The sequence below is a fragment of the Scyliorhinus torazame genome, chromosome 10 (assembly GCF_047496885.1).
Source record: "Scyliorhinus torazame isolate Kashiwa2021f chromosome 10, sScyTor2.1, whole genome shotgun sequence".
Taxonomy (NCBI): Eukaryota; Metazoa; Chordata; class Chondrichthyes; order Carcharhiniformes; family Scyliorhinidae; genus Scyliorhinus; species Scyliorhinus torazame.
In genome coordinates, this window is record NC_092716.1 from 262031149 (window position 1) to 262044484 (window position 13336).

At 45.7% G+C, this 13336-nt stretch overlaps 1 protein-coding gene across 9 annotated transcripts in view; it reads left to right on the plus strand.

The window, feature by feature from the left end:
* The window catches only part of LOC140384757 (liprin-alpha-1-like), a 227329-nt gene that overhangs the window by 127917 nt on the left and 86076 nt on the right, over positions 1 to 13336 (plus strand). For 8 of the 9 annotated variants that reach the window (XM_072466751.1, XM_072466747.1, XM_072466743.1 and 5 more), the window contains one exon: positions 6981 to 7131. In XM_072466751.1, coding sequence (XP_072322852.1) covers positions 6981 to 7131 — 151 coding nt within the window. The remainder of the gene's footprint in view (positions 1 to 6980; positions 7132 to 13336) is intronic. The other variant, XM_072466744.1, reaches the window with a different exon arrangement.

Consider the following 13336-nt stretch of genomic DNA (forward strand, 5'->3'; position numbering starts at 1 on the left):
TGTTTCTGGAGGAGCTAAGACTGGAAGTTCCGGCCAGGAATACGCAGATGTGGTGTGGCGTGGATCTGGTGGGAGGGGCGTGGCACTTTGGTGATTGCCTCTCCTCGGACGATTCAGGCCATCAATGTTTTTAATCTAGTGTCTTTGGCCTGTAATTTCTCAATGCATTGATTTCAGAATTCTTGCCCTCGTCCACTGGTCCGTCTATGCCTCACTCCAGCCTACCTATCTAACGGTCTTCAGTTCTGTGTACCAGCACATGCCTTCTCTGCTCTTCTCACTCTAATGTGGCAATGCCGGCGTTGGACTGGGGTGAGCACAGTAAGAAGTCTTGCAACATCAGGTTAAAGTCCAACAGGTTTGTTTCAAACACTAGCTTTTGGAGCACTGCTCCTTCCGCAGGTGAATGAAGAGGTATGTTCCAGAAATATATATATATATATATATATATATATATATATATATATATATAAAGTCAAAGATGCAAGACAATGCTTTGAATGCGAGCATTTGCAGGTAATTAAGTCTTTACAGATCCAGAGATATGAGTAACCCCAGGTTAAAGAGGTGTGAATTGTCTCAAGCCAGGACAGTTGGCAGGATTTCGCAAGCCCAAGCCAGATAGTGGGGGGGTGAATGTAATGTGACATGAATCCCAGGTCCCGGTTGAGGCCGTACTCATGTGTGCGGAACTTGGCGATATGTTTCTGCTCGGCGATTTTGCGTTGCCGCGCGTCCTGAAGGCCGCCTTGGAGAACGCTTACCCGGAGATCAGAGGCCGATTGCCCTTGAATGCCATTGTTTGCAGCAAACTACCCAGCCTTCAGAACAGCGACCACGACACCACGCAACCCTGCCATGGCAATCTCTGCAAGACGTGCCAGATCATCGACATGGGTACCACCATTGCACGTGAGAACACCACCCACCAGGTACGTGGTACACACTCGTGCGACTCGGCCAACGTTGTCTACCTCATACGCTGCAGGAAAGAATGTCCCGAAGCGTGGTATGTTGGCGAGACCATGCAGACGCTGCGACAACGGATGAACGGACATCGCGCGACAATCGCCAGGCAGGAATGTTCTTTCCAGTCGGGGAACACTTCAGCAGTCAGAAGCATTCTCCAAGGCGGCCTTCAGGACGCGGGACAACGCAAAATCGCCAAGCAGAAACTTATAGCCAAGTTCCGCACACATAAGTGCGGCCTCAACCGGGACCTGGGAATCATGTCGCATTACATTCACCCCCCACCATCTGGCCTGGGCTTGCGAAATCCTACCAACTGTCCTAGCTTGAGACAATTCACACCTCTTTAACCTGGGGTTACCCCTATCTCTGGATCTGTAAAGACTTAATTACCTGCAAATGCTCACATTCAAAGCATTGTCTTGCATCTTTGACTTTATATATATATATATATATATATATATATAATATATGTTTCTGGAACATACCTCTTCATTCACCTGAGGAAGGAGCAGTGCTCCGAACGCTAGTGTTTGAAACAAACCTGTTGGACTTTAACCTGGTGTTGTAAGACTTCTTACTTATAACTCTGGCCCTCTCTACCCACCTCCACCTGGTTATTTTTGGTGACAGATCCTTCCGTAATCTCTGTTCCGCCTGCTGGAATGCACTCTGGTGACTTGTGTCTTGCTACCCTTTTCACCTTGTCTTTCCTCCGGTCTCCGCCACCCCAAATTCCTCATCCAACAACTTTTTGAGAAGTAATTTGGAACACTCGTTTTAATTTGCTTTTAACTTGCTCCTTGTCCAAGAACAGCACAATACTCCTTCATAGAACATAGAACAATACAGCGCAGTACAGGCCCTTCGGCCCACGATGTTGCACCAAAACAAAAGCCATCTAACCTACACTATACCATTATCATCCACATGTTTATCCAATAAACTTTTAAATGCCCTCAATGTTGGCGAGTTCACTACTGTAGCAGGTAGGGCATTCCACGGCCTCACTACTCTTTGCGTAAAGAACCTACCTCTGACCTCTGTCCTATATCTATTACCCCTCAGTTTAAAGTTATGTCCCCTCGTGCCAGCCATTTCCATCCGCGGGAGAAGGCTCTCACTGTCCACCCCATCCAACCCCCTGATCATTTTGTATGCCTCTATTAAGTCTCCTCTTAACCTTCTTCTCTCCAACGAAAACAACCTCAAGTCCATCAGCCTTTCCTCATAAGATTTTCCCTCCATACCAGGCAACACCCTGGTAAATCTCCTCTGCACCCGCTCCAAAGCCTCCACGTCCTTCCTATAATGCGGTGACCAGAACTGTACGCAATACTCCAAATGCGGCCGTACCAGAGTTCTGTACAGCTGCAACATGACCTCCTGACTCCGGAACTCAATCCCTCTACCAATAAAGGCCAACACTCCATAGGCCTTCTTCACCACCCTATCAACCGGGGTGGCAACTTTCAGGGATCTATGTACATGGACACCTAGATCCCTCTGCTCATCCACACTTTCAAGAACTTTTCCATTAGCCAAATATTCCACATTCCTGTTATTCCTTCCAAAGTGAATCACCTCACACGTCTCTACATTAAACTCCATTTGCCATCTCTCAGCCCAGCTCTGCAGCTTATCTATATCCCTCTGTAACCTGCTACATCCTTCCACACTATCGACAACACCACCGACTTTAGTATCGTCTGCAAATTTACTCACCCACCCTTCTGCGCCTTCCTCTAGGTCGTTGATAAAAATGACAAACAGCAACGGCCCCAGAACAGATCCTTGTGGTACTCCACTTGTGACTGAACTCCATTCTGAACATTTCCCATCAACCACCACCCTCTGTCTTCTTTCAGCTGGCCAATTTCTGATCCACATCTCTAAATCACCCTCAATCCCCAGCCTCCGTATTTTCTGCAATAGCCTACCGTGGGGAACCTTATCAAACGCTTTGCTGAAATCCATATACACCACATCAACTGCTCTACCCTCGTCTACCTGTTCAGTCACCTTCTCAAAGAACTCGATAAGGTTTGTGAGGCATGACCTACCCTTCACAAAGCCATGCTGACTATCCCTGATCATATTATTCCGATCTAGATGATTATAAATCTCGTCTCTTATAATCCCCTCCAAGACTTTACCCACTACAGACGTGAGGCTCACCGGTCTATAGTTGCCGGGGTTGTCTCTGCTCCCCTTTTTGAACAAAGGGACCACATTTGCTATCCTCCAGTCCTCTGGCACTATTCCTGTAGCCAATGATGACATAAAAATCAAAGCCAATGGTCCAGCAATCTCTTCCCTGGCCTCCCAGAGAATCCTAGGATAAATCCCATCAGGTCCCGGGGACTTATCTATTTTCAGCCTGTCCAGAATTGCCAACACCTCTTCCCTACGTACCTCAATGCCATCTGATCTATTTACCTGGAGCTCAGCATTCTCCTCCACAACATTATCTTTTTCCTGAGTGAATACTGACGAAAAATATTCATTTAGTATCTCGCCTATCTCTTCAGACTCTACACACGACTTCCCATCCCTGTCCTTGACTGGTCCTACTCTTTCCCTAGTCATTCGCTTATTCCTGACATACCTATAGAAAGCTTTTGGGTTTTCCTTGATCCTTCCTGCCAAATACTTCTCATGTCCCCTCCTTGCTCGTCTTAGCTCTCTCTTTAGATCCTTCCTCGCTACCTTGTAACTATCCATCGCCCCAACTGAAACTTCACACTTCATCTTCACATAGGCCTCCTTCTTCCTCTTAACAAGAGATTCCACTTCTTTGGTAAACCACGGTTCCCTCGCTCGGCACCTTCCTCCCTGCCTGACCGGTACATACTTATCAAGAACACGCAGTAGCTGATCCTTGAACAAGCTCCACTTATCCAGTGTGTCCAACACTTGCAGCCTACTTCTCCACCTTATCCCCCCCAAGTCACGTCTAATGGCATCATAATTTCCCTTCCCCCAGCTATAACTCTTGCCCTGCGGTGTATACTTATCCCTTTCCATCCTTAACGTAAACGTCACCGAATTGTGGTCACTGTCCCCAAAGTGCTCACCTACCTCCAAATCCAACACCTGGCCTGGTTCATTACCCAAAACCAAATCCAATGTGGCCTCGCCTCTTGTTGGCCTGTCAACAAACTGTGTCAGGAAACCCTCCTGCACACACTGTACAAAAAACGACCCATCTAATGTACTCGAACTATATCTTTTCCAGTCAATATTTGGAAAGTTAAAGTCTCCCGTAATAACTACCCTGTTACTTTCGCTCTTATCCAGGATCATCCTCGCCATCCTTTCCTCTACATCCCTAGAACTATTTGGAGGCCTATAGAAGACTCCCAACAGTGTGACCTCTCCTTTCATGTTTCTAACCTCAGCCCATACTACCTCGGAAGATGAGTCCCCATCTAGCATCCTCTCCGCCACCGTAATACTGCTCTTGACTAGCAGCGCCACACCTCCCCCTCTTTTGCCTCCTTCTCTGAGCTTACTAAAACACCTAAACCCCGGAACCTGCAACATCCATTCCTGTCCCTGCTCTATCCATGTCTCCGAAATGGCCACAACATCGAAGTCCCAGGTACCAACCCATGCTGCCAGTTCCCCTACCTTATTTCGTATGCTCCTGGCATTGAAGTAAACACACTTCAAACCACCTACCTGAACACTGGCCCCCTCCTGCGACGTCAAATCTGAGCTCCTGACCTCTATACTCTCATTCTCCCTTACCCTAAAACTACAATCCAGGTTCCCATGCCCCTGCTGCATTAGTTTAAACCCCCCCAAAGAGCACTAACAAATCTCCCCCCCCAGGATATTTGTGCCCCGCAGGTTCAGATGTAGACCATCCTGTCTGTAGAGGTCCCACCTTCCCCAGAAAGAGCCCCAGTTATCCAGAAATCTGAATCCCTCCCGCCTGCACCATCCCTGTAGCCACGTGTTTAATTGCTCTCTCTCCCTATTCCTCATCTCACTATCACGTGGCACGGGCAACAACCCAGAGATAACAACTCTGTTTGTTCTAGTTCTGAGCTTCCATCCTCGCTCCCTGAAAGGGAGGAGGGCGGGTGGGAGACACTACACGTGTAGTGTCTCGGGTTTCCTCTCCACCAGAATTTATTGGTGAGGGTCTTCCCAGAAGTCCGCGGGTCGACTTCCTGTTCGCACCTTAAACACTAAAATTAAAAAAAAAAAAATTTAAAGGAGAGACTTATCTCCCAGAAATCACTTCCGCACTGCCCCCGCTGTAATGGACTAGCCTGCTCCGTTACTGCTGAAATCGACTTGGCCTGCAAGGTAAGTAAGTTGTTAATCAGTACTTACCTCACCCAGGCAGCGACCTTTTAAACGGTCCCCTCTGCCTCGCAGCTCCCGCGCTTTTTCAAATTCCCGCGCTGTTTCTAAGGTCCCGGCTCTCACTCCCGAATTAAACAGCTGACCTGCAAGGTAAGTAAGTTAATCAGTAACCTTCAGTTACTTATTACATGTATCGACTTGAAACATTATATTTTGGACATTTTCTTTTGGCAAACAGATCAGCAGTAATGGCACTGAGATGGAAAATTAGGATTTCTGAATCAACCTGACCAATTATTTCTCAGGATAAAACACTGAAAAACCGATTTGAATGCAATCCCAGATTTGCTTCCTTGGAATACGGGGATCCGGTTTACATTTAACATGTGGCTTACTCTCGCGAATGTGCCTACCTAGTCCGTAGTACACTTCCCGTAAACCTGGTCCATAATACCAATTAGTGACATCTCGGTGAAGCCGCTGTGGCAAATAAACTTTTCTCCACAATATAAATTTTATAACTTGCAAATTGTGTTGACCCTTTCAACTTCTCTCTTGTATTTTTAATCAATTGATAAGATTTCTAATAGTTTGGAGAAGAAAATGTGACGTCTCAAATTCGAGCAGATTCTGGCCTCATGAAACCTTTGCCCCCATAACTTAGCCCTGCCTACGAAAGACACAACTGACAAATTCTACTGTTTGCCATTACCAATGAAATAGATAACTCGGGAGCAACATTACTGTGTAATTGCACACTTTAAACTGTAGTGTAGATGTAACCAGAAAGTTGCAATCAAAGTTGAGCTTGATGCTTGAGCCCAAGCCTGTCATGACTTTGGAAAGAAGCAACCTCACTCTACTTTGCCCTAGAAATGAGTTTGAAATGAAATGAAAATCGCTTATTGTCACAAGTAGGCTTCAATGAAGTTACTGTGAAAAGCCCCTAGTCGCCACATTCCGGCGCCTGTTCGGGGTTTGGATGTTGATGCTAATTTGCACTGTGCAAATTTGGCATCATTTTAAAGGGACTTTATTTCACACTGGAACTAAGCATGTGTAAATGCTCCTATACCTGCAATCTGTATCTATGTGAACTTCTAAATTACAGCGAAATGCAGTGCGTTTCTTGGCAAATATTTCATACCAAAATATTTGCAACAGAAGGGGAAACCGCATTTGAGGCTAGGCTTCATGTAGCATGAATGCATGACAGGAATTTGGGTGCACAAATTCATTAATCTACCTTTTAATCGATTGTCTGCATCTTGAATGGAAAAATAATAATGTACCGCTATCATACATGCAATCCTATGTTATTGCTTGATGCAGCTGTTTTGTAATTGCAATGTGGCTTTAATGATAACTATCCTGCATAGTGCTGTTTTACCCTTTAATGTACGCATATGGTTTGCATTTATTTCTTGCATGAGGGCTGTTTGATTTTAGGAACTGTATTGTTGATGTATTTGATATTACTGATTTCAGTTAATGAATTATCATCTGACAAAATGCTCTTTTGATTTAAAAATGAAATTCGGTGCTCCCAGCAGTGGTATCTGGGGAATGTGGGTTAAAGAAGCTATTTTCCTATTAACATTCTCACACCATTAAATGAGGCTTCTTGCTGGGTGCAATCACTGAAGTTTCCGCAAAAATATGTAATTAATATTGAATATGTTTTGTTCTAGCAGGTCACATTTAGGTAGTACCTCTGATTTTAGGTACCCATTAGCATCTACATCGGAGGTAGACATACACCCAGATCCATACAGCGGTGCATCAGTATTACGTAGACCTCAGAAGGGACGCTTAGCAGCTTTACGAGATGAACCTTCGAAGGTGCAATTTCTTGCTTCATTCTTTCTCGCAATGTTACAGTTTTGTATGCTTCTTTCATCGTGTTTGGAAACCATTTATCTAGCCACATTATGTCCTCAAAACGTATGTATCCAGCACTCTAGGGAATGAGGTTTGATTTTAACTTTACCTACCCGAAGAGCAGGTTCCTTACCTTTTCGGAACTTGACTTGTACACATTATTTTGAATTTTAACTTGTGGGCTGACGAGACACCTGCAGGCAAGCATCTGATTTCCCGTTACGTCAATGGGGCCCTTATTACATTTTAACTGGACATAGTCACAGTTTTCCTGTACGCTCTCAAGCAGGGTTGTAGTTGGTTGGCAAACCCAGCAAGGTAACTGTAAAACTGTGCTGGGGGCAGGAGTGTTCTTCCAAATCCCACAGGGAAAGTCTCAACCTTCCCTGTCCTGGACTCCTCCCCATGCACCCACTCAAAATGCACTTAGGTTTAAAATCTGCTCGGTGATGGACTGCATTATACATCGCTGTAATGTGGTCCTACTAAAAGGCATACAACCATGTTTATGTTTTTTAATTTGAAGGAGTATGGTATCTGGGGTATGTCAAAGCCCCAACTGAAGTGATACTTGCATGTGAATATAATGTATCTTCTCTTATTTTCTTCCTTTTGTGCTATTGAGAAAAGTTTGAGTGAAGAAGAGAGAAGTGAGAAAGATAAAAATGCAGAAATAGAAGAGAACAGAAATAAAAAATTGAATAAGAGGAGGAAAATTGGCATTCAGTATTTGCAGGCCAGTGATTCAGCAGTATTGTGGGTTAAAGAAATATTCTATTATGAACAGGAATCTTTACAAATAAAAAGGAAGGCTTTTTGTTTTTCCACACGGTGAGAGCTGGTGTGGATATGGACTGGAAACAGTTGCTGAGTGTTGTCAGCTCACTGGGGTTACTGCACATGGCAATAATTACTGAGTGCAGATTCACTGTTATAATATCCACACAAATGCTGTGAAATAGCAATACCGATGACAATAATGTCAATAGAATAACTTTTCCAGCAACAAAATATAATCTCATTTGGTTGCTATTGCTATAACATTCGAAGCATCTTTCATAATGTTAGGTGGGTGCCAATTTAGATACATTCTCAGAAACCTATTCCATTGATAGATATTCTGCTATTCTGGAGGTGATGTCTGCGTATTAGTTGCAGTACTTTTAATGTACAGATCGCCGCAAATAAGGGTGGGTGGGATTTTTCAATGTTATTGTTGTATTTACCGGTAATCCTAACCTAGTACTGCCCAATGTTTCAAAAGTAAATTGTTCTTCGTGATTCATTATTTTATTCCATCTGTTTCTTGCATTGCCTATAGGTCAGGTGGTGGCACCAGTTTGTTATCAGCAGAGCTTTAGCCGCTTGAGTAACTCTTGTGTTGTTCGTTTTTGCTGATACCCTCCTGCTAAATAGTCATTTACAGTTTCTGTGCAATTTTGTTACTAGATCTTTTCATAATTTGTTTTGTTAGGGAATATTAACCTCGCCTTGCAATATAATTTTACTACTTTCCTCTCATTGAAATACGTAACTGATGTATACCATTCTCTGTTTTCTGCTACTTTTCTGGTGGATTACTGCAGCATGTAAGTTCTTTGTGCCGTGTGTTGTGTGCAAATGTTTTACAATCCCAGATTATTTCAAAATGTTCAAAGTAGAACTTGTGTTGTGATTTTTCAATTCTTTTATCATTGTGAGTAGCAAACTTGTAAGAATCTGAGAAATAGGAGCAGGAGTTGCCCATTCAGGCCTTCGAACCTGGTACATCGTTCAGTATGATTATGACTGATCTTCTGCTTCAGTGCCACCTTCCCGGACCATCTGCATATTCCCTTGGTGTCCAAAAGTCGAGTCTCTGTCTTGAGTATACTCCATGATTGAGACTCCCCAGGGCTAGAGAATTCCAAATATCCATGGCCCTTGAGATCATGGAGTGGGGTGCCTTAAGAAAAGGAACGCTGGGTCAAGGAGAGGTCCTAAAGAGAGAGCCTAAGGAGGTCCCAGGGAGAGAGAACCAGGGAAACAAAGCACCGGTAGGAACCACTTGAAAAGGAGAACACTGAATGGAAACAGCAAGAAGTGAAACCACTGGGGAGAGTGAAGATAGAGGTTCCAAGCAGTAAAAGTGCTGTGGTTGACGGGCTCCGTGTGGTGAGGACTAGGAAGATGCCGAGAAAGCTGAAAGGTTGGTGATTCTATGCTGCCGTCTGTTGGGGCAAAGGGGCATCTTGGAGCAGTGGTGTTCTGGTCGGCTGAGTTGGTGCTGGTGTACATTAACCCTAATGCAGAGTCAGGAATCCAGGCAGACGAACTTGAAACCCTGGGAGGTAAACAGTTGTTGAGGGAGTCAGTCGCTTTGTGGGAATTCTGAGGGTAGAACTTTGAAAGAACAGACTGAAGACTTGCAATTCTTCATAACGGAGACAGAGGTTTAATGAGAGTGTGTAACTGTGATCACTGCCATCTTGGTGGGTCAGTGAGAAATCCTTAGGATCTATCTTGGTCCATTAATTGTGCAGACTGATAACGTTTTACTACAATTTGCCTATTAATATACCATAAATGGCAAAACTGTATACTGTAAATGGCAAAATTCTGAGGAATATAGAAAGCCAGGGAGATCTGGGTGTACAGGTCCACTGATCTTTGAAAGTGGCAACACAAGTGGACAAGGTAGTCAAGAAAGCATACCTGCTTGCCTTCATTGGACGGGGTATCGAGTATAAAAACTGGCAAGTCATGCTACAGTTGTAAAGAAACTTGGTATGGCCGCACTTGGAATATTGTGCACAATTCTAGTCGCCACTCTACCAGAAGGATGTGGAGGCTCTGGAGAGGGTGCAGAGGAAGTTTACCAGCATTTTGCCTGGTATGGAGGGTGTTAGCTATGTCGAGAGGCTGAATAAACTCGGACTGTTTTCATTAGAAAGACGGAGATTTAGGGGTGACCTCATAGAGGTCTACAAGATTGTGAGGGGCATGGATAGAGTGGGCAGGCACTCTTCCCCAGGGTGGTGTGGTCAGTCACCAGCAGGCATAAGTTTAAGGTCCGTGTGGAAAGTTTAGAGGAGTTGTGCGAGGCAGGTTTTTTACACAGTGGGTGGTGAGTGCCTGGAACGTGTTGCCAGGGGAGGTTGTGGAAGCAGATACATTAACGGCGTTCAAAAGACATCTTGACAAACACATGGATAGGATGGGTATAGAGGGATACGGCACAAGGAAGTGCTGAGGGTTTTGGCAAAGGTTGGTATTATGACCAGTACAGGCTTGGCCAGCCTGTGCTGTATTGTTCTTTGTTCTAATTCACATTTACCTTCTGTTAATCCTGAACTTTGGAGTATAAAATAGAAATTGTAAATTGTTTTATTTTTCAAACTTTATATGGTAAGGATTATTTTATTTGTTCAATTGTTGCGTTATTTTCTTAGTAAGTACCCTGGATCTCAAACTTTATCTACTTTAAACGTAAAGTTTTGGCATCCTAACTGGGTCATCCCAAATATTTGGGATCATAAGGGAAACAGTGCAGATTATTTATTTTGAGTACTGAATGTTTTTTGGAGCTTGCATGTTTATTAACTGCCCAGAAAGATATTTATTTCTGATAGAAACACCAGCCTTTAAACACTCACCACTTTCGTTTTCCTAGCCACTTGGGCAAATGAGAAGGATGAAACACATTACCGGAAGGTTGAGGCAAAGACTGTTGGATCTTTTAAGTACAGTAAGAAGTCTTACAATGCCAGGTTAAAGTCCAACAAGTTTGTTTCGAATCACTAGCTTTCGGAGCACTGCTCCTTCCTCAGGTGAATGAAGGAGCAGTGCTCCGACAGCTAGTGATTCGAAACAAACCTGTTGGACTTTAACCTGGTGTTGTAAGACTTCTTACTGTGCTCACCCCAGTCCAACGCCGGCATCTTCACATCATTAATCTTTTAAGGGAATGGTGTGGATAAGCATTTGAAATATCGAAAGTTACAAGCCTATGAGGAGAGCACAGGGCGATGGATTAGTTTTAGGAATGCTCTACAAGGAGGTAATGCACTCCAGCACAGATGTAATGAGCTGAATGGTCTCTTTCTGTTCAGTAAACCTCTGGGGTTCTGTGCATTATAGAAGTTAGCTTTAACCTTCTCCTCTGAGACTTTGGGCGGGATTCTCCCCTACCCGGCGGGGTGGGGGGTTCTGGCGTAATGGAGTGGCGGGAACCACTCCGGCGTCGGGCTGCCCCCTAAAGGTGCGGAAGTCTCCGCACCTTTAGGGGCCAGGCCCTCGCCGGAGTGGTTTCCGCTCCGCCGGCTGGCGGGCAAGGCCTTTGGCGCTACGCCAGCCAGCGCCGAAAGGTCTTCGGCGGGCGACGCATGCCCGGGTGCGTCAGCGGCTGCTAACGTCATCCCCGCGCATGCGCAGGGGAGGGGGTCTCTTCCGCCTCCGCCATAGCGAAGACCATGACGAAGGTAGAGGAAAAAGAGTGCCATCACGGCACAGGCCCGCCCGCGGATCGGTGGCCTCCGATCGCGGGCCAGGCCACCGTGGGGGCACCCCCGGGACCAGATCGCCCAGGACCCCGGAGCCCACCCGTGCCGCCTTGTCCCGCCGTTCAAAAGATGGTTTAATCCACGCCGGCGGGAGAGGGTTGACAGCGGCGGGACTTCGGCCCATCGCGGGCCGGAGAATCGCCGGGGGTGGGCCCGCCGACCGGCGCAGCGCGATTCCCGCCCCCGCCGAATCTCTGGTGGTGGAGAATGCGGGACACGGGGGGGCGGGATTCACGCCAGCCCCCGGCGATTCCCCGACCCGGTGGGGGGTCGGAGAATCGCGCCCTTTATTCTGTACTACTGATTTGCATCACATGACAGCCAGGCACACAATTTACAGCAGGTGGGAAAGGAAGAGAAAGGAAGAAATAAAAACTTTTATTTCGCATTTTAAAACAAAAACTTATTAAGCCATGAAATCAAAGTGTTGAGCTGAAGGTCTTTGCAACGTTTTGGTTTTGTCGTTGAGAGGAACTGATGTTTGCACTGCCTCCTGAGTTTGATGTTTCTTAGGTATTCAACAATACAGTTGGATTTAATTTTAGGCCTGGATCTTCATTGGTTTAGCCAAGGGACTAAAAAACCCTTTGTGGCCCTGGGGGGAAGCACCAAGGGTGGCAAGGGCACAGAATGTACTCTCGGCAGGGGACTTCATTGTCCATTACCAATACTTGGGAGTACCACGACTGACCAAGCTGGCTAAGTCCTTTAGGCCATACTGCTAGGTTGGCTCTTTGGTGGGTAATGAGGGAAACAACAAGAGGGAAAACCTACTTGACCTCGTCCTCACCATTCTATCTGTCGCGAATACATCTGTCGATGACAACATTTTTAGCAGTGACTACCTCGCTAAATGGGATAGATTTCAAACAGTTTAAAACTGGGCATTCATGAGGTGCTGTGGGTCATTACCAGCAGCTGAATTGTATGCAATCACAATCTGTAACCTCCTAGCTCAGCATATCCCCCATTCTACAGCTACCAGCAAGCCAAGCAATCAATCCTGGTTCAATGAAGGGTGCAGAAGGACCCGTCACAGGCAGCACCGGGCATACCTAAAAAACATATTTATTTTCATTTCTTACGTCGATCCGTTTTCTCTTCACCACTGTCCCCCACTTGAACCACCTGTTCCTAGTTGTCCTTTGACTCACTGCTTACCTTTGTTCTGCCATTCACACAATCTGATCTCTAAATGTGTCACTATCAACATCCTTCTTAGTGTTGATTGCCACCATTTACATTCCCTTTGTCTTTCTGCCCACAATGTTTTTGCCTGGCCCCCTATCCAGCCCCACCACTTTCCTCCCTCTCTCGCTCTCGCTCTCTCTCTCGCTCTCTCTCTCTCTCGCTCTCTCTCTCCTCTCTCTCTCGCTCTCTCTCTCTCCTCTCTCTCTCTCTCTCTCTCTCTCTCCTCTCTCTCTCTCTCTCTCTCTCTCTCTCTCTCTCTCTCTCTCTCTCTCCTTTCTCTCTCTCTCCTCTCTCTCTCTCTCCTCTCTCTCTCTCTCCTCTCTCTCTCTCTCTCTCTCTCTCTCTCTCTCTCTCTCTCTCTCTCTTCTCCCCACCCCCCAACCACCACCACCACCACCACCAGAACAGTATAAATCTGATCCTATTTCCAGTTC